Source organism: Mustela erminea, chromosome 19, assembly GCF_009829155.1.
Source record: "Mustela erminea isolate mMusErm1 chromosome 19, mMusErm1.Pri, whole genome shotgun sequence".
NCBI lineage: Eukaryota > Metazoa > Chordata > Mammalia > Carnivora > Mustelidae > Mustela > Mustela erminea.
Window position 1 is genome coordinate 41840550 of NC_045632.1, and position 21951 is coordinate 41862500.

Consider the following 21951-nt stretch of genomic DNA (forward strand, 5'->3'; position numbering starts at 1 on the left):
GGTGGAGGGGACAGTGGTTTCTGTATCTAGACATCTTGCCGATTGTCAGAGTTGTCACCTATGGCATCCCAAAGCCAAATACACTGGGAGGAGAGGGTGGATTTTCCTGTGAACAGGAATGTGCAAGGACATAGCCATTTCTCTGCTAAGGGCTATCCTCGACTAGCGACCCCTAAACTCAGCTCTGCCTGCAACTGAAACTGTGCCTAGGGTGACTGGGGAAAACTGGTTGTCCTCTGTGACGTCACTGCAGACGTGTGCAGGCCTGCTTGCTTTCCAGAGAGGAGAGAGAGGCTCCAAGAGAGACAAGTCGCATAGCCAGGGACCTGCCAGAGGAGGAGACAGGATTCAAAGGCAGGGCTCCTGGATCTAAGTCCAGGGCACTGGCCACACGGACCCCTCTGGGAGCACAGGTACATTTCAACTCCCAGAGCCCTATCTATTTGCTTCTCTCGTGTCTTCTATCAGCTCCCTAAGCATCAGCTCTAGGGGCTGCTCCCTCAGCCCACCAGACCACACCTGGACTCCATGTGATCATGTAGGTGATGGTTAGGCCTTGCTAGAGACCGTCATCCAGAGCTCTCCTCTGCCCATACCCCAGGCTCTTTAGCCCCTAGATAACACTTGTTTCCCCCAGAAATGGGGGTAAGGGTGAGGATTAGGGGTGATGCAGTAAAAACGAGAATATAATTTTATAATCCAAAAAGCCAGGGCGGACCCCTCTTACGTTGGACAGCAGCCTTATTAGAGAGTTTCCAGCTCTTTTTGAAATTTTAGGTTTTGGGTTCAATGAAATGAAATAGTTTAAACTTTTTCAAAAATGTCTCTTTTTTTTTTTTTTTTCTGAGATAAGTTACTGCCAACATTTTAAAATATTGACAGTGGTTCCAACAGTTTCAGGACTGTGGTTACAGCACACGTGGCTGTGGTCTGTGCACTGTGTGTCACCACCACTCCCTAAGCGGTGGGAACCGCAGCCCTGGGCACGCCCCCCACCCTAACCCCATGCCGCCCTCGGGAGGGAGCAAGAGGATCAATGACAGCCGCGCGGTCCAGCACACGGGCCCGTCTACGGAGCGTAAAATCCGATTATCTAAAACAACATGACTATCAAATTCTCAGACACTTTGTAATTTATAACAGGATTTGTATATTCAGAAACCTGTGGAGTATTCTTGGAATGCTTTTAAAATATAAATTATATCGAGTATTAAGTAAAAACCCTGAACCGAGCAGTGTCCCCTCGATCGGGGCAGAAGTTCAGGGTAGGGTTTAATGAACGTTTACCCACCATTTCAATCTCCATTCCTGCTCGGTCTGAGCACATCCAGCATTTCTCTCTCAGTAGGATTTATTTTGAAGTGCACGAGAACGAGAGGCTCAGCTCCACGCCATTGTCTTGTTACAAGAGGCAGGGGGATGGCAGGGTGACGGACACATGTAAGAGGAGAAAGGTGCACACAGTGTTCTCCCTTTGTTCGGCACTGGCTTTGACGGAGAACAGAAAACAAAAACATGCCATAAACACAGAACGAGGGTCTGTCCGTAGGTTTGATTCGGCACCCAAGGACCATGGTTGTGCTGTAGAAACCATTGCAGGATGGAAGTTTTCAATATTGCACGAATATTGAAACATAGGTAATCAGAGGCACCAAAGGCACCGGTCATGTGAGTCATCATCAAAAGACAGGCCGGGTAAATATCGCACATTTCCTGTCAGCTGCTGCTAAGACTTGCATGTTTCTAAACGAAAAGAAATCCTGCGGGGCTTTTTACTTATCACTTGTTTGAAGAAAGGCTGTTTGAGGTTCCAGCATTGAACACGAGGCCTAGGTTGCAAAATTAGTTTTCCCGTAGCATCACGAGATGTATTATACTCTGTTAATACTGTTTGACATTGAACTGTCTGTCATAACTGATGGTGCCGCTAGTCTGTGGGGTATCCCGCAAAAAAAACAAACCCATTAGAGGTAAATAACTAATTGTGAAAAAGGGGATGTGCCACAGAGATGTGAAGAAGGACCCTTTAGTGTCTTGGGATCTTTTAACTACTTCCAGGCACCTGTACAGACAGGAACCTCCATGGGCAGCATTCTCCAATGTCCTGGGGCAGGTTGCAAGTGATGAATATATTAAGAAAGTCTTTCAAAACTTCCTGCTTGCTCTAGCCCTGGCCTCGACCCTGTTCACATCTGAGTCCTGTGTTGTTCCTTGGCCCCCTGCCCACCTCAAAGCCCAAATACCTACCAAAGATCTTTATTTTAATATAGTCAAACTTACCAATTTTTTCATGGAATTTTTGTATCTACTTAAGAAACCCACGGTCATGAAGACATTCTCCAGTGCTTTCCTCTGGAAGCTTTACTGATTTGCCTTTCACATGTAGATCAATGTCCAAGGGATACCTTTTTTTTTTTTTTTTAAAGATTTCTTATTTATTTGTTTGACAGAGAGAGATCACAAGTAGGCAGAGAGGCAGAGAGAGAGAGAGGAGGAAGCAGGCCCCCCACTGAGCAGAGAGCCCGATGCGGGGCTCGATCCCAGGACCCCGAGACCACGACCTGAACCCAAGGCAGCGGCTCAACCCACCGAGCCACCCCAGGCGCCCCTAAGAGATACCTTTAAGATTTTAAGGTTTCGTTGTCCTATATTGAGCACACACAGTGTGACAAGCATCCTGCTAGGCACTGTGCTTTAATTAGTTCATAGCCGAGACTGCTGTTTCCATTTTACAGATGAAGTAAGTGATAGAGGTTCAGAGGGGTAAAGAGAGCAGAGGGCAAGAAGCAGGCTTTGAACCCAGGACCATCTGTGTCTTACTTAGCCACAGCCTAGGACAAGCCACACTTATGTAGGAGTGCTAGCCTTTCCCCCCAAGGAAGGCAGGTGAGGACTGACCCTTCTCAGAATATTGGTGAATAAAGGGACTGATAATGTGCCTGTTTGGCTCCAAAGACCACTAAGGGCTACAAAGCAACCTCGGGGGTTCAGAGGATAAAAGGCTGTTCCCAGACATCCCATAACATTTTTAGAAATCCATGTTCCATGAACCACTAATGCTAAGAAGCAATTCCAGAGCTCCATGGTTCAGTGTGATGCTAACAACCACTTAATATCACCAAGATCATGGCCAAGAGATGCCTGGCTTTGCCCCATCTAGTTTTTCGCATCCTATCTATGGAAATGACATATTAATAGATTTCCTGGTCTTAAACCATTCTTGCATTTCCAGAAGAAGCCCTGTCTACTTCTGGGACATTATTTTTAATACACTGTTGCCCTGGTGGTTTTCCAGATGGCCTCATAAATTCTAGGAGCTGAGAGAACCTCTGTGGAGCAGGGGACAAAATCTCATCACCTCTAACATTTTCCAGAATCAGAACCCATGAAAGCAAAAGGCCAAAGCAAAACTCAAGGAAGAGAATACTGTAGCCCAAGTACATAGCTTGAGCCTGGACCAGTTGTGGTGGGATAGCTGAGGATAATTTGCAGCTTTCATAAATTTAACATGTTATATATCAATTATTCATGAACTTCCTGGAAAGTCCATGTTGTAGTAAATGGTCATTTTCCAAGCCATGATTTTGAGTCTCGTAATGCAAGCTGGGATGTGGGAGCTAATCCCCCCAGCTGATGGGTGGGCCAAGCCAGCCCCCCAGCATCTTCTTCCCAACACAGTTACATGACTTCCTACTCATTGAACATTGACCATGACTCAGCCAGTGTTATAAAAACCTATGTTCTTTGTGGAAAACAGCGTAAGAGCCAACTTTAGGTGTTGACAAAAGAAGAGAGAAAACGAGGAGGTCGGGACCAGTGATGATTCTAGCAAGAAAATGAGAGTTTGGTGTGGGTTCAAGTGGAAAGCCTAATTCTGTCATGGCTTTCCTTCTGGGATGTCGCCCAGTTCACCATTTGCTCCGTAGAAATAGTCCATAGAAATAGGGAAAAGTGGTTTGTGACACTGTTACAGTGAATTTCCCCAGCCAATGAATAAATTATCCACCCAACCAGAGATAAAACTTTAGTGAATGATAACAAGACAGTAAGCTCTTTCGATATGTAGAAGCGATCGTCCATGTGAGTTCATTTTGGTGAGTTTATTTAAGTGGCATCTTAATAGTGGAATAAACCACTTTCATCTTGTATTTATAGAGTCATGAAAGGCCTGTGGGTAGTCACTTAGATTTTCCAGTTATATTTTAATGTAGTAGTTGAGAAGCTTCTAGTAGGCAGTGGAGCACTCCCCTGTTAAGCCTGATGTGTGAAACAGATGGAAACAGAGCTACTCTGTGTGAAGGGAGAGCAGGGAGCTCCATCATGTCCCAAGTTTCTCTTCTTGGCCCTGGAGCACCTATGTAGGACCTCTTGCTTCCCACAGTTTGAGGTTCATTGTGGTCTGATTTGTACCATGTTCCCAGTGTCTAGCACATGTCCAGACGTGGAAAATGCACTTAGTGAGTATTGGTGAGTGGATGGATGGGCAGATGGATGGATGGATGGATGATCAAGAGAATGCTGTGTAGATGCCCAGGTAAATAAATACATGGAGGGTGGATGGTTGGTTGGCGGAGTAAATTTATAGAGGATTGAGGGGAGATGACTTCACTTTCCAGTCCTCCTCTCCACTATAATCTACCCTGTTTATGATGCCACAAATGGCCAAGTAAAACGTTTCAAGACCTTGACATGACATTAGCTGACTTCTTGTAGAGACGCATCCCCATTGTAAGAAGAATCTTGAACACCGAGTCGCCTTTTCCTCACTTCCATGATCCCAATGTCTAGCTGCCATCTAGGTGACCTCCTACAGCCTCACCCCAGAAGCACCTCCTCATTTCTGGAGCTCTGCTGGGACCTCACCTCTCTGTGTTCCTTCCTCCCTCCTCTGTTTGTCCTCCAAGAGCCAGCCCCACCATGTGGATATCCCTGAACCCTGCCCCAGCACTCTTGTATCTCTCCATCACAGACACTTGTTAGCAAGAGGACAGGTTTCGGCAAATGGGCTGAGAGGCTACCCTAAAAAGCAAAGGAGGAGACCCAGAAATGCCCATGCAAGTGAGCCCACCTTGCCATGTCCCCTGCCCCAGCCCCTCTGCATATTCCTGCCAGAAGGCTGGGACCTGCCAACATCCAGCAGAGAGAAGATGGCGTCTGAATCTTCTTTCCCATATTCCCTCCAGTGACCTCACTGGAGGTCACTCAGCAGTGTAGGAAGAACTGCACAGCTGAGGCCAGACTTGCCAGGGAAGTGGATCCATGACAAATGTCCTCAGACTTTCCTGTGACAGGAGCCATCAGTCAGATTTGAGTTGATGGCCCTCCTTTTCCTTTTAGCCATCCTCTCTGAGGGAGTGGGCCGGACAACAGGCTTAAAGATATTGGCTCAACACCTCCAGTCTTGGTGCCCTTCCCTTGTCAGCGCTCCTCAGGGAGCTTCAGGCTGCAAAGACCACTTCCTTGTACACAGACAGAGGGACTGTAGAGCTGCCTGCACACTACACTCAACAAGGACTTGGTAGTGATCTTCTGCCTCAGTTTCCCCACCTTGCCTATTCCCCAGACTGGAGACAGCCCTGACCCTATCCTCCTGACACAGGACTGAATCTTATCGCCTCCCCTCACACCCACTGTGCTCACCCAGCTGCCACCCGCTCCCGACCCCTCTCAGACCCATTCACCCACCCTGGAGGGATGAACATTCGAGAATAGGTATCTCTTTGGACAGAGTGCCAGCAGGTCCAGAGAGGGCAGAGTGTGCCGAAGGTCACACAGCAAATGAGCGATAGAACCAGACACAGAGCCCAGCTCCCCTGCCTCCACCCCCACCACATCCCACTCTCTTCCCCTGCTTGGTGCCACTATTTGATGAGTTGTCAGACACCCTGGGTTCAAATCCCAGATCTGCCACAAAACCAGGGCAAATCTTCAGCTCACCAAGACCCAGCCTCCTTATCTATAAATGAGGGTAACAAAGGTATCTGCATAGAAGAGAAGCCGGTCCCAGACCCTGCCCCACATGTAGACCTGGGTCACATAGAGCCTTCTGACTCAGTTGTGGCTCCCAGCTGGACCAGAAATCTGGAGGCAGAGATTTATGCCTGGCACAACAGTGGCCCATGGCCTCGGGGTACCGCCTCAGCCTCAAAGGGGCCCTTGGGACCCTACCTGCCGAGTAGGGAAGCATCAGGCCTCTCCTTGAGGCCTGCTCAGAGCACATCAAATCAGAGAGGCAAAGGAACTGCAGTGGCCTTCTGCCTACCAAGGGTGTCCACCAGAGCCTGGCTCTGTACTCGGCTCTGCACAGCGCGGGGCCGTGGGCCTCAGCCTCCCCGACCCCAGCCCCATGCTCACGTGGACCCTGGCAGCAGCCTCCTCCCTGGCCCCCCAGTCCCCACTTTGCCCCCCACCCCAGTCTGCACTCAGAGGGCTCTCCTAAAACACTGTGACCACACTCCTTCACCCAAGTCTCCTCTCCGCCCTGGAGATAGAGGACAGTCTCTTGATTTGACATTCAAAACCCTTCACGGTCTGGCCACTGCCTCAGCCTCCACCTCTCTCATGACTCCTCCGAAGCACAAGGTTCTCCTGTGGTGGGATTTGCCAGACTGATTCACCATCGATCTGGAGCCCCCCCCCCCAGACCTGGACTCCTCGGTTAAGACCTGATCCACTCCCCTAGACGGTAACGCCCCTTCCATCCCCACAATCTGCCCGGGCTGGGGAACGAGCGCGGATCCCGCATTTGGGCTGGGCGGTTGGGTGAGTGATGAGCAGAAGGACGTGCCAGCGGGTGAGTGAGAATGACGGAGTAGCCACAGAGCCCGTCCCCATGCCCCCAAGAACACAAGCAACCCACCCCTGACCTCCCTCCTTGAGACTCAAATGGCCCCCGAGTTCCCTTTGTGGGCTGGCTTCGCCCAAGACGCTGGAAAAACCCAGTGACCAGACCGAGGGGACACAGGTCCTGCCCTCCAGGGGCTGTCAACCCCATGTGGAACCAGAGGGAGTGTGAGTGCAGGCTCGGGAACAGCACAGAACAAGCTGGATCTAAGTTCTGGCTCCACCCCTTTCACTACCTCTGTGCCTCAGCTTCCCCATCTGTAAAATGGGTGGGAAAGATATCTGCCTCTCAGGTTGCTGTGATGATTAAGTGAGATTATGGTGCTTATAAAGGGTGTAGAGCCTGACCATTGCTGGTAAGTGCCCGGTGAGAGCTACCTTAGTATTCCCATTGTTGCTCTGTGGAGAAATTGCCCCAGGGCCCCTCCCCACAGTCCCAACCACATCTCTGGAACAGATGCAGAAATGGAAGATACACAGAAGAGGGGTCCCCTCCCCCAGCCCCTCAGCCCTGAGTATCTACTTGTCCCAATCTGTCTCTTCCTGACACACACGGGCTCCCTTCTCTGGAATCCTGGTGTCTTATCAGCAACGTTCAGCTGTCAGTACGCCTTCACCCTGCATAAGCTGTAGATCACGGCCTGCTCTGACTACAATAAAGGGATCCAGAAGCAGCCAACCATCATTTTAGAGACAGGAACTTTTTAGTTTATCAAGATCCAAGAAAACATGAGCTTCCAGAGCCCAGTGCCTGGTAGTCACAGGCTCCAGCCCTTGGCTCAGACTGTAGGCCTGAGGTTGCCTCCCAACCCAGCTCCCTCTCCGTGGGCCACGTGACCTTGGGCAAGTTGCTTAATCTGTCTAGGGCTCAGTTTCTCCACCTGTAAATTGGGGATCCTAGCCCAGGCCATCATGAGAATTAAGTGTGTGAGGAGTACCAAGCACAGTGTGGGACCCACAGTAGATGTTCCAGAAAGGGGAGCTACTCAGGCTGGTCTGTGGAGGGAGGGCAGCCTCTCAGGGAAGAGCTGGAACTTTGAGGCACAACTTCCTCTTGACCATGGGCACCTCTGTAGAAGCCACTTGGGAAGAAAGTCCAGGAGAGAGGCAAAACCTGCCTTATCCTCTGTGCTTGCCACAGCTGGTGTAGGGGGGATGGGGAGGCAGAGGGGTGGGAAGGAGGGCTGTCACCCTGTTATTTCTCTGCAGTCATACATATCTTGTTGATATAATGGGCCCTGCGTTTAGAAATTGGAAGAGTTTCCCTCATAATTTAAAGTAGCACCTACCTCTGCCAGTCCCAGTGACTGGGAGATTAATTGCTCAACCAGCCAGGCAGGTGGGCGCCGGCACCAACTGGCTCTGTCTGCGGGCATGGGTGATGCCATCATTGCACCCAACTGGTGATGAGACTGGCACTGCTGGGGGACAAGGCTCTCATCTGCAGGTGACGCGGAGGAGGGCGGGGCATCTTCAAGGTAACCCTGAGGCACCGGCACCTCAGCAGCACAGAACAGACACACACACTCATATCCAGCTCTAGGGAGCCGGGCTTGGCACCATCCTGGACGGGCCAGCTCTCCAGGAGCACGTCTGCCTTGAGTCATGGGTGACCGGTATGACGCAAGCCATGGCAGCAGCGGGGACACACTGAATGGGACAGTCTAGAGCCCTGACAATGGTGTGGACCCCACCCCCACTCCTACTTTCTGGAAAAGAGCGATGTCCCTGACATGCACCACCCCTGCCCTTGGCCTCCAAAATGAGAGGCCACCTGGTGAGGAGGAAGAGTGTGACATCAATTGGACAGCTGGGCAGCCTGGACTTTACTAGAGAGAATCCAGTAATAGGTGACCATGGCTCAGCTCCAGTCTGAGCCAAAGCCCTGGCCACTGGCTGCAGAGTAGTAGTAGCACAGGGCACCGTGGTCACACTAGGCAAGTGGGACCAAAAGCTCCATTCCCTGACTGGGTAGAATCACCATGTGGACCACTACTAGAAAGGACATGGAGGCTGCCTCCTGGACCCAAAAGGAATAAGAACCATTGTCATTTAGTAACGTCTGTCACCAGCCTCGACTGAGGAAAGTGTGGCTGGTGTGCTCCATGTCCACAGCCAAGGGCTTGAGTCCTCCTAAATTGAGGTCTGACTGGACAATTTAAATGGATCTCTTTTGCCTGAGAGACAAGGAGGAGAGCCCCACTTTGCCCCTTTCCAGATGTGGGTCTTCAGGAAAAACAGACAACTTGAGCTTAGGGTAGCTAGCTGACAGCCAAGGGAATAAAAATAAGTAGCTGGCACTTCCCCAAAAACTCAAGCAGGCCCAACCAGTCAAAAGCAAACATGAAACTGAATTCTGTACCTTGTCGAAAGTGGGGTCCTGGTGTCTCCGGCCGTTACCGCCGTGTCGTTGGTCTCTCCCTTCAGTGCTTCAGCCTTTGCTCCCTATATCGTAGGGCTATGTTCTTAGGTGCATATAGGTTTATAATTGTTACGACTTCCTGACAGACTGCCCTTTCATCATTATAAAATGCCCCTTTATCGCTAATGACAGTTTTTGTTTTGAAGTCTGTCTTTTTTAATATTAGTACAGCCACTCTGGGAAGCCTTCTCTGTTCTGATCCAACCCCTTGACGTGTCTGGGTCAGTTACCATTTGATTTCCCTGGAACCCCCTGGGGAGGTATCACCCCCCCAAAGCAGGAGGTCAGTGTTAGAGGCCAGCAGAGTTAGTCCTCATACTTTGACCAACATCCCCATCCATCACTGACCCCTTTCCAAGGTAAAGTTCACCTTCCAACCTCAAATCTTGGTGGAGTAGAGTCCCTATCTAGCACTGAGTCTTGACTTCAGGCCTCAGTTCTGCCACTGATTTGCTCTGTGACCTTGGACAAGTCTATTGCCTGGAGTTTTTCTTCTCCTACCTGTGAGCTAGTTGAGCTCTCCGGCCAGAGCTGAAGAAAAGAGGAGGGGAGGTCAAGCCGCAGTCTCAGAGGCTCCTTCAGGGAGTAGAGCAAAGCACTGTTCCCTTCCTCCCTCTCATAGGCAGCTGGGACACCGTCCATGGGGCTGAAGCCTGACTGTCCTCCATTTACTAGGGATACATCACTCACAGGCAGCCGGGCTGGAAGAGGAAACATGGCAGGGTCTGTTCCCCAACTCAATGTCCTCTCCTTGTTCCCAATAGCTCGGTACAACCGAACCAGCTATTTCTACCCCACGTACTCAGAGAGCTCGGAGCACAGCCACCTGCTGGTGTCTCCTGTATTGGTGGCAAGTGCAGTCATAGGGGTGGTCATCATCCTCTCCTGCATCACTATCATCGTGGGCAGTATCCGCAGGGACCGGCAGGCCCGGCTCCAGCGTCACCGCCACCGCCACCGCCGCCACCATCACCACCACCACCGCCACCGCCGCCGTTACCACCGAGAGTACGAGCAAGGATACGGTGAGTTGCCGTCCACCCCGGGGCCTGGCCTCCTGTCTGATTGTGACGGCCACCCAGGAGACACAGGGGAGGGGGGCAGCCCTGCCAGGGGTGGGACGGGGTGGTCAGGAAGAGATCAGAGGCTCTCAGGGGCCTGAGAGGTCCAGGAGTCTGCCAAGGTGACCCTGAAGGTCAAAGGAAGGGTGTGGTCTACTCCCCAGCCTTGGCCAGTGTGGGACTGTACTGACAGCTGGTCCAGCTGGGACCTGCGTGGAAGGACGGAGGGAGAGAGGGATGGGGGCGTGGGATGGGGGGACAGATGGGGAGGGGGATGAGGAGATGGAGAGGTGAGGGAATGGGGGTGGGGCGAGCGAGTGGACAGACCAGCGGCTGAAGGGAAAGATGGGTGAGTGGGTGGGGTGGGAGATGGTTGGCGACATGGGTGGACAGAAGGACACAGGAAGAGAGGATGAATGGCTAGCGTGGGTGGATACAGGCGTGGACTGGGTGGGCTGAGTGAGCGCATGGATAGATGGGGGGGCGGATGGATGGATGGATGGATGGAAAGATGGACAGATAGGAAGGTGGTGGGATGGACAGGTGGGGGGTCAGTTGGGCACATGAATAAGCGGATGGATGAATGATGGCACGAGTGATGCGTGAGTGACTCTACCCCCAGGGAGCCTGCAAAGTGCACAGAGAACGGATTGGAGATTTTCCCAATGAGGGGAATCTCCCTGACACAGACGTGGTGGTTAATTCCTGGGGCAACCAGTCCCCAAAGTGTCCATCTGGCCAGAAGGCCTGAACTGTTTAGAGAAGGCAGCCACCTGACTTTGTCTGACACTTGGAAGGGGACCGTAATCTAACAGCAGCAAGAAGGAGCTCAGTTCATTCAATTCCCAGAATGGTTGTCAAAAGCAGGAAAAAGCCTGCCCTGAGGCCTGACGGAGCCTCGGCCTGGACTCTGGGAGCCATATGGGCCCAGAGGCCACCATCACACCACAGGTGAAGCCACCTGGAGGCTCCAGAGCCATGGCAGGGCCTGGGAATCTTTCCTCCTCCTCTGGGACAGGCAGAGCTTGGGAGAAAGAATGAAAATAAAAATCTAAGAACTGGTTGGGTGGGATCTCATCCACATGGACCAGAGGCCTGAAATCCACAGCCCCCGCCCAACATGCCCTGATCACCCAGCAGCTTTGTGCCACTTCCTCCCCCTTCCACACAGAGTTAACTGGGTGAGGAAGGGGCTACCTTTCAGCAACTACAACTCGCCTCCCGCACCCGGCCGCCGGGAGCTGAGGCAGGGAGGACCTGGACGGCAGGACACTCACTGATGGCCCCGCACTTTTCACGCATGATCTCATTTCACCCTTACTGTGGTCCTGGAGGTCAGACTACTTTTTATTTACAGATAAGGAAGTTGAGATTGAGGGGCGCCTGGGTGACTCAGTGGGTTAAAGCCTCTGCCTTCAGCTCAGGTCATGATCTCAGGGTCCTGGGATCGATCCCCGCATCAGGCTCTGTGCTCAGCAGGGAGCCTGCTTCTTCCTCTCTTTCTCTGCCTGCCTCCCTGCCTACTTGTGATCTCTGTCAAATAAATAAATAAATCTTTTTTTTTTTTTTTTTTTTTAAAAAGGAAGTTGAGGTTGGGGCATTCAGGAGGCTATAACAAACATACCAAAAACGGAGTGGCTTGTAAACAAAAGAACTTTTTTCCTACGTTCTGGGGGCTCGGGACTCCCAAGATCAAGGCCCCTGCAGATCTGGTGTCTGGTGAGGGCCCACGTCCTTCTCGCTGTGTCCCCACACAGTAGAAGGGATGAGCTAGCTCTCTGGGGTTTCTTTTGTGAGGGCACTGGTCCCTATTGTGAGGGCTTCACCCTCGTGACCTAATCATCTCCCAAAGTCCCCAACTCATACTAGCAGCACCTTGGGGGTTCAGATTTCAATATAAGAATTGGGGGCCAGAGGGTTTAGCAAACATTCAGACCATAGTCAGGTCAGTCAACCAGCCAGGTGGACCCCAGATTTGAGCACAGGTAGCCCAGCCTAGGCTCCTGCAGGCTCCCCACCACGTGCCATGGGTCGCACCACTGAGGGAGGCTGAAGGTGTGGGGGAAACAGCACCAGGGGCACCCCATGGGCCCAGGGCCCCATCTGGCAAATGCACCCAAGACCTAGGGGCCCTGTGGACCTGGATGTTGCTCCGCTGGCAATGCTGGTAGGAGAAGTAGAAGAGCAGGAAGCTGCCCCTCTCAACGAGACACAGAGGGACATCACCTGGCAGGGGACATGTGGCCACGACGGAGGAAGGGGACAGCAGGTCAGCAGGTCAGTGGTTTGCCCTCACTGCCCAACAGGGGAAGCTAAAGAGAAGAGTCAGCATGAATCAAGCAGGTACTGGAAGCTCAGCCAACCCAGTCCCCTCTAGGGTCCTCAGAAGCTGAGGACTCCCCAAGAAGACAAGCCAGGAGCACTGCCCAGCACTGGCCTGGCTTATTCCTATGCTTATAGCACCAGCCGGCTCCTGGAGGAGTGGGAGGCTCTTGCCCAGGCATGCCCACTCCCAATAAGGAGTGAGGATTAGGGTTAGGGGAACCTCCACACCTTTGCATATGCTCTTCCTAGGTCCACAGTGCCATTCCCCATACTAACCACCACCACCACCACCCCCGCCCCGCACAACTGACAAAAGCCTACTTGTCCTTCAGGCCCACCTCAAATGCCACCACATCCTGCCCAGGTAGGATGGAATCACCCTTCCCTGTACTTGTTTGGCATTTGCCCACACTTCTGCCAATGCCCCTATCATGGGATGGCAGAGTTGCACCATGGAAAACAGGACCTGTGGGTAGCTCTTGACCAGTGGGGTCCATCGCCCAGCACAGGATCTCACCCAGAGTAGATGTTCCACCAGGGAAGGAACCACCCCATTTCCTCCTCACTGCAAGAGCTGTGTTTGCCCATTTCCTTTTATTTAGTGTTTTATTTTTTTAAAGTCGTCTCTACACTTGACATGGGCCCCGAACTCACAACCCTATGATCAAGAGCCAGCCAGGTGCCCCTTGCCCATTTTAAAGACCGGGGTACCAAAGCACCTTGTTGAACAGCCTGGAAGTTCCCAGGCCTGAGGAGCCTGGTACTTAGAGCACGGGAGAGGGGGCCAGAGTAAATCCCAAGCTGAGGTTTGAGGTCGACCTTGGCCTTAAGAAGAGAGATGGGCCTGGAGGCCCAGGGCTGGTGCCCCATGAGCAAGGCCCTGGCCCTGATCTCTGTGGAGTTAGTGGTGTGACAGCAGGTCACAGCCAGGCCACACCCGGCATCAGGCCTTTGCTGCCCAGTGCTGATGGGTGCAGCCCTGCCTCCCTGTCCCCATGGGTACCCATGTGTAGGGTTCCCGCCTCCTTGCCCTGCTTAGGTTCTCAGCTCTTGCCTGAGGCCTCGGTGGGGAGAGGCACTGACGCCCCCCATAGCTTCCCACAGCTTCTTGGAGGGTGCACAGGGGTGCCAGGAGCCTTGGAAGGAGGCTGGCGAGAAAGAAAGCACCCCGTGCCTCACTTTGGGGAGGGCAAAGCAGCAGAGCACTGACAAGCACCCGCCCGGTAGCCCTGGAGACGCTTCTGTCCTCCAGACACCCCCTTCCCCTGGCTGCCCTGACTCGGGCTCTCCTGCTCTCTCTCCTAGCACTCTGCCTGCACCTCCTCAGACTTCTCTGTGGATTCCTAGTTTCTGAGGAGAGGAATAGCAAGGTCCCTCCAAGCCAAACCCTTGACCCCAGGTCCTCTCTCTACACGCACTTCCGGCTCCATCTCAGCCACCTGCCTGTTTCAGGCACTACCGGTCACCCTCGGCCAGGGCTCCCCCCGGCGTCTCTCCTCAAGGTCTCACGGGCCCCTCAGAACCAGGGATCCAAAATGGCCTTCATCTTCCACGTCTTACTGTCCAACCCGGGGAAAGTGGTCTAACCACTGTGTAGCTCAGGCGAGTCACCTACATGATGGGTACACGGGGACCCATGCCTACAGGGTACTGTGAGGACTAAGTCACACAGAACCTGGCTTCCGGGTCCGTGCTCAATACATGTTAATTCTTTTCATTCTTTCTCTCCCGAGAAAACCTGAGCCAGGACCACACTGGTGACACTGGCCACTGCCCCCTGCCAGCCACCTGTCCGGCAGCTGCTAGGCATTCTCTGCAAGGCAGCCTAAGTGACTGACCTGGGAACACTGCCATCCTCTGCTCAACACCCCTCAGTGGCTCCCCATTGCCTTCAGGACACAATTGGCCCTCCTCTGCCTGTGCTCAGAGTCCTTCTGCCGTCCAGCCGGGCACAGAGAGAAGAGCCAATAAATGTTTGAAAATGAATGAATGAATGAATGAATGAACCAGTGAGTGAATGAAAGAAATTCTATTTCTGTAAGATGGAAAGATCTTCAGTTTTAGGAGGCAGAGCGGGTCTCTCACTTGCCGGGGCTTTAGAGTGAGCGCCCCCACCTCTCAGTTTCCCCATCTGAGAGCAGGAGGCGGCCACAGCGCCTCTCACAGGTGTGGGGTGAACACAGCAGGTGCCTGTGGGTGCAAATTCCTATTCTCTATTCCTGGGCTCGTGGAGGGGCGTTTACCTCAGATTGGGGTTAAATCATGAGCTGAAGCGTTTCATGACTTTGGCAAACAAAGGGGTAGGGAGATCTCACTCCCCATGAGGTGGCTAAGGGGACTTCCAGAGGCCTAGACCACTGGGGTCTGTGCTGACGTGGAAGTAGAGAGAGGAGATGAGAAAAGAATTTGGGGAGTTGAAATGAGGGGCCGGGGGAGTCTTTCCAGCTGTTCCTCAGGAACTCTGTCTGCACTGAGCTGGGTGAACTCAGGATCGGGTTCTGAGCTAGGTGAGCGCCTCAGAGCAACCTCAGTTTCCCTAAGCTGTTCGGCCTCTGGGAAGCCCCAGGAAAGCAGCCCAAGCAGAGAGGGGCACGGCAGTGTGCTCGGCTCCATTAGCTGTCGGGCGTGCCCACCACAGCTCTCCCACCATGGTCTAGGACACAGCCTCAGCTTTCCCGAAGTTGAGACAAGCCCTAAGCTCCTGCGTGCTTTGGTGGGCCCCTCCTCGCCCCAGAGCCCAGAGGCCCACATCCCACCTCTGTCCTCACCCTATTTCATGCTTTCTTCTTTCCTGAGTTTCTTCCTCAAGTTCTTCCAGAAATTCTCACCCTTCAGCTGGTGCCCTAAAGGGAAACAAATCTCATTTCAGCTTCTTTTTATAGCATGCGTTATTGGGGACCTTTTTCCTAGTAGAGAAGTAATATGTGTTCACCGTGGGAAAACCTTTAAAATACAGAAAATATAAAGAAGAAAATAAGGGTCATGATCCTGTCATCAAGACAGAGCCACTGTTAACGTGTCTGGAATATTTTCTTCCGAGAGCTTTCTCAAGGTCCATAGATAAACCCGGGATTGTACCTGCAGATAGAGTTTCACGTCCAGATTTTTCTACTCACTGTTGTATCAGGAGTGGGCAAAAAGAGATGAGGGAAGTGGAAAGAACATTATACAGCTTGTAGAATGGAGAATGGGGACGGATAGCCTCAGTGTGTAAGATGGGAATAGACGGTGCTGCTGACCTCAAAGCAGGTCACTAACCCCACCCCAGACAGATAATCCCCACCCCCTGATGTCGCCTCCTGATCTCTGAAGGGAGGAGCCTGCGGAGACCCCAGTGTGGGTGGGGAGACCTCATGCCTCAGCCATCTTTGCAGCTCCCCTGTCCCCTAGCCTCTACTAGAACTGCCAGAAACAGGGAGGTGGAGCGCTTTAGAGAGTGAGGAGCCAGGCTATTGAGCTGCCCTCTGGTCCTACCAGTAATTTGTTGTGTGACCTCTGGCAAGTCGCCGAGCCCCTCTGAACCACATTTGTTGAATGCATGTGCTCTATCAGCACCTCCTAAGCAGTGTTACTAGATCCAAGAAAAGAAGAGTCTGTGATCAAATGCTGCCCAAGTACTGTCAAATGCAATGCTCAGCTGCAGGACTTTTCAGAGCCTTTAATGTACTACTATATGGTAAACATACAAACAAAACAGAAGAGAAGACAGTATATGCAGTGGCCAGAATTCATTACAGAAGTGCCTATTCTCCTGGGATAAATAAGGGAATAATGTATGGTTGGGTGCAGGGAGAAGGGAGGCCTGACCCCAGAGACCTCTGTGGCCCTCATTCCCTGACTCCCCAGTTTTCATGTCCCAGCCCTTCTCCGCAGTTTCAAAGCTTCCTTTTCACACCACACTCTTATTTCTAACCTCCTTCCTTAGCTCAACTGTTCTTTCCTTCTGCCCAGTCTGTCCCTCTTCTCTTGGCTAATTCCTAGATAAGACCCAGCTTTAGGAGCCCCTCCTCCAGGAAGGCCTCCCTGACTTCCAGGCTGAGTCAGCTCATCCCTGTTCCCATAGAGCCAGTGCTGCATCTATCAAATCTCATGACTCAGTACCAGGCTGTTACCAGGACAGGCTGCTCACCACCCTGGGAGTCCCACCAGGGCAGAACCCACTCCACTTCCTCTCAGAGACCCCATGCCCAGCACAGCAGTGGTGCTTACATTCTGGGGCTATAGCTCTGAGAGAATGACAGGCCGCTGGGGTTGGTGAGGGACCAGATGGTGAGCTGGAGAGCACAGGGTCTCAGTGGCCTCAGCTACACACGTAGGGCCCTCCCTGCTCCCGGTCTAAAGCCCAGGCTGAATGTCTGTCCCCCGCAGTGTCTGATGGGCACACGTACAGTCGCTCGAGCCACCGGATACGCTACAGCTGTAGCCCTGTCGAAGACTGGTCCCCTCCCTTGGACCTGAGTTCTGATGGGGACGTGGATGCCACAGTGCTTCGAGATATGTACCCGGATTCTCCACCAGGGTAAGGAGACGGTTTTGGGGGGGAGGGCAGGAGCCGGAAGGGCACTGGGTATGAATCCCTACCCGCCCCCCACCCCGTCCAGGGGAAATAGCAACATCTCCCCCAAACGGTGTAAATGCAGAAAATCTCTGGATGTGGCCATCTCCTGACCAAGCAGGTCCCAATGACACAGGGCATGATTCAACAGATGTCACTGGAGAAGGAGAAGCTCAGCTCCTTCTGACTCGTGTCAGGGGGTGGGGTGGAGGGTCCAGGCCCCGGCTCCTTCGTATGCACCCCCAAAACCCAAAACCCCATGCACTGGGTCAGGCCTTACTGTGTCCAAACTGCACTCATGACCATCAGGTAGCCCGGTCCCACTGGGGAATTCTTCTCTGGGGGGCCTGTGGGTTCTCCCTGGCACCCTCAGGCAGATGACCCACAGGCTAATAGTTGGCAAAAGAAGAGAGATCAGGACCTCCTTTGCTTTCTTACCAGGAGACCCCTCTGGCCCCACAAACAGCCACAGCCCCATCACCCTGTACCCCATTCCCCCTGGGGGGCTGTAAGTGCTCTTTTGCCCTACACCTCTGGGTTTCTGAGGAGCCCCAGGGTCTCCTTCTAAGCCTGGAAGGGCCGTTTCCATGACTTGAGGCCCAGGAGAGTCAGACAGACTGAGGTTGCTGACCCGGACCATGCACTCTCAGTGCCGGCTAGGAAGCCGCTCCATTGGCCGTGGCTACTGTTCTGAGCTATCCAAGACCTGGAGTTCAGTGACTTGCCCAAGCACATTCAGACGGAGCCCGGGCTGAGTCAGGACTAGAATCCAGTCTCAGTGGTTCAGCGGTGCCTTTCCTGGGGGGGTTGGAGGGTTTCATTAGAGCCAGCATGACAAACCTCCAGGGCAACTGTCCCTGTCGCCAGGCTCCCAGCCCTCGGGAAAGCCCCCACACTGGCCCCTGAAGCCAGGTTCCACTGAGCCCTGAGGGAGCCTCTTCTCTTGCAGTTATGAGGAATGTGTGGGACCAGGAGCCACTCAGCTGTACATCCCCACGGACGCACCACCACCCTACTCGCTGACCGACTCCTACCCAGTGCTGGATGGCATCCTGTATGGGGGCATCATCCACAGCCCGGGCCGATACGAGCAGGCGCAGAGGATCCTGGGCCAGGCTGGCCTCCACACCGTCTCCATGGATACCCTGCCCCCTTACGAGGCCGTGTGCGGGCTTGGCCCCCCATCAGGTCTGCTGCCACTGCCGGGCCCAGAACCGGGGCCCAGGAGCTCCCCAGGCTCACCCACCCCGACCCGGGCCCCGGCCTCTCGTCCAGAAAGGATTCTGTGAGTGACCCAGCCAGCCAGGTCCTGCGGTCCCTCGGGCTGAGCCACAAGGGCGTGCACACACACAGACACACACACAGGCTTACAAGGGCATGCGTACACACACACACACACACAGATGCACACAGAGCACTCCCACGTGCACACATACATACACAGTTTGTACACCTACACACACACACACACAGATGGACACACAGCACTCCCATGTGCACATACAGATAGTTTATACAAGTACACACACACACACACAGAGCTGTGCACACACTTCTACGTGCACACACAGATAAACGGTTTGTACATACACATACACGCTGACACACATGCACACACACATCCAGATACGCACCACACATGTACAGACATGTGAATACACACAGCCCCCCTCCCACATCCACACAAACCCATCTGCTAAGGTTTCATTAAAAATGAAGCTCTCTTGACCTCCCGTCTCCTCCCCAGCCTGTGGTTATGCCTTTGCAGGCAATGCTGGGAGAAGACAGTTGGAGAGGGACAGGGCCTTGCTCCCCCCTCTCCCTGGCCTGTTTGCCTCTGCCCTCGCCTGGCAGGCTGTGCCCAAACTCTGATTCTGCCTCCAGAAACTGCCTGACCCTCCCAGGTCGGCCGCCTGCCCCCACCCCCACTCCAGGGCAACACGCCCTCCTGGGCAGTGGGACAGGCCTCAGTGAGGTTCAGCCACACACTGGACCCCTCCCTCAATTCCAGGGCAGCCACACTATCACCACCCTGACACTTACGGGGTGAGGGACACGGGCCTGGGGGCCCAGGCACAACCTGGAAGCCCTCACCGCCCCCCCCGCCCCCTCCCTAACCCAGTGCCCCCGGCCTCATGGCGCTGGCGGCGTTATTTTGGAGGGCCCCCACCCCAAGCGACTGGTGATGAGCAGGGTCCTTGGCCGGCGTGCGACAGTGGTGGTGGTGGGTTACAGCTGTCCCCGTGTCAGTCCAACCACGGCCCAGGGCTGAGGGTCTTCAAAGAAGAGAAGGGTGGCCTGGGCACAGCTCTGAGACAGAGACGTGGCCCCTCGCTAAGTGCGTGCCCAGCTGACCACCATGGCCGAGTGTGAGCTGTCTACCCTTCCCCCGGGCGGCAGCTCCTAGTTGGGAATCGTGAGCTGATGCATTCTGCCCCTGCCCTCCAGGGCACTTGCAGAGATGAAATACTGGGGAAGCGGGCCCCCGAAATACTAGCATGCCACCATGAGAGATCAGATCTGGGCCTCACCGCCAGAGGCACCCGGAAGGGATATATGGGTGTGCCTGCTTACAGAGTGGCCCACAACTCCCAGCAATTTCCATCCAAGAAGATGGATGAAGACCCAGCCTGCCAGAGGGAGGCAGCCGAACAGCTTTGCAGAGTGTCCCGCCAGCATTGCCAGCGGCAGGAAGTGGAAAACTCGAGTCCACCCTGCCTCCCCCCTGCCCCCACCCACCCCCGCCCCCCATTTCCATTCTTCTAATGAAGGGCTAAGACATTTCAGTAATCCCTTTCTTGAGAAGTAGGGTGACAAGGATGGCAATCGTGAATTTTACTTTCTGTAGAAATAGGGTTTCTTCCGGTGCAGAACCGAAAGGAATCCGTGCAGAGGTTCTGCGGCATCCTGAAGCACCCGACTCCGCCAGGAAAGGGACCTTGTTTACAAGCAGTTCTGTCCGCCTCTGTGGTGTACTGTTTTCTAGGCAAAAAATATCTGTCTGTTGTACTGTATAGCCTTTAAATGCACTCCAGGGATGGGACTCTTTTAAGAAATGCATCCTGCTTCTGCAACCCTAGAGAGTACTGTGGGAAAAAAGATAAAAATCCCTAAGTACTCACCAATGTTTGAGGGATGGAGCTAAACAGCTTTTCTCGTTCCTGGTTTAAGCGCTAAATAAGCAACAATGTATCTTTTCTGTGTTCAAAATAAATATATCGTATCAATAAAAATATTGCAAAAATAATATTCAGAAGGAGTGCGTGTGGTAAGGGGCTCAGGCCATCGTTCACATGTAAGGAACGTTAAGTAAATAACAGCAAATCGGAAGTACCTTCCTTCTCTCAAGAGGAGAAGCCCTGAAATCTTGTCACTTCCCTGTTGACACGGCTATTGGGGTAGTCAGGGACTTCCACGCTGACTCGCTTCTTTTCTTAACCTCCCTGAAACACAGCTTCGTCTCTCTGAGCCGTGGTCAGGGTGTCACCAACACGGGCCATCAAGTTTTGGACTTGACTTCAGGATCCCCGGACACTGAGCCTTCTCCTAGCCCAGCAGTTCATTCTCAGCACCCTGATGGTTTCCACTACCAGGAAGGGGGTAGGAGGATTGGTAATTAGACGGAGATGAGTTGCTTTCTTCCCCTTGCAGAAATTCTTTCCTGTGCTTTGTTCATTAATCCCTTCTCTGGCAGAGGCTGGCTGCCTTCCTCTGTCACCCTTCCCTCCCACTCGAACTCGAGTGGCATCCACCAGCAGAGTCCTAGACCCGGGAGTACCCTGAAAGTGGGACGCAGTCCCGAAGAAAGGTACAGCATCAGTTCCAGGTCCCAGCCATCCTGCACCCACTCCAAGCCCACACTGCCACCTGCTGGCCGCCTGCTGCCACTGTTCAAAGCCAACAGGTCTGCCTTGGGAAAATAGCACGCGCTTCCCTTCTCTCACTTGCAAACCCACCGCCCACCGACATTAGCAGTTGTAGACAAAACCTCTTTGGGTTCTGAACTGGTCTTCCACCCTGGTGATATTTCGTGAGGCTTAGCCAGTCAAGCATTCTACTCTCAGGAATCCCGCCTGCCCCCCAGCCTCTCTCTCTGGGCACAGCCTGAGGCCTAAGCACCCCTCCCTGTATGCAAACTAATCACGCCTCTGACCTCAACACCAGTGTGTGTGGCTCAGGGGCCACCTCTGTACTCTGGGGCCCTCTTGTCCAGAATGAATGTGGCAGCCCTCACGGCGATGGTATCCAGCCACTCCAGCCCAAACTACACCAACACTCAGTTCCAACGACACACAGGATCCCCCACCAGCCCAGGAGACTGCGGGGATTGGCGTTTCCTGCCTCCCCTACCCATGACACACCCTGTGTCTACACATGGCGCCACATGCAAGGTCCAAGCACACTCCTATAAGGAGACTGGCCTCTCTCTGCCACGGCCTGAGGGGTGGGGCCGAGGAGCACACCCCAGGCAGTGGGGCTCATCAGGGGCCCGGTGAGAGGGGGAGGTGACAATTCTCAGGATGGTGGGAACAGGACGGGGCAGGACCTGATCCTGGGACAGGAGGAGGGCACCAGGGGTTGATGAGGGAGGTGACCCAGGAGCACCCAGATGGAGAGGGCAGCGGAACAAGGAAGGAAAGGAAGCCAGTTCAGGACGTTGTGGTCACACAGTCCCCCTCCAAGGAGGCAGTGGAGAGCACACCTCAAAGTTAGCCACCAGACAGGAAAGGCAACAGCACTCACAG

At 53.5% G+C, this 21951-nt stretch overlaps 1 protein-coding gene across 2 annotated transcripts in view; it reads left to right on the forward strand.

Moving 5' to 3' along the window:
- The window catches only part of BEAN1 (brain expressed associated with NEDD4 1), a 36718-nt gene extending 16292 nt beyond the window's left edge, over positions 1-20426 (forward strand). For both annotated transcript variants that reach the window (XM_032326180.1, XM_032326179.1), the window contains exons 3-5: positions 10030-10290; positions 17020-17170; positions 18156-20426. In XM_032326180.1, coding sequence (XP_032182071.1) covers positions 10030-10290; positions 17020-17170; positions 18156-18495 — 752 coding nt within the window. In that variant the 3' untranslated portion in view covers positions 18496-20426. The remainder of the gene's footprint in view (positions 1-10029; positions 10291-17019; positions 17171-18155) is intronic.
- The last annotated feature ends 1525 nt before the right edge of the window (positions 20427-21951 follow it).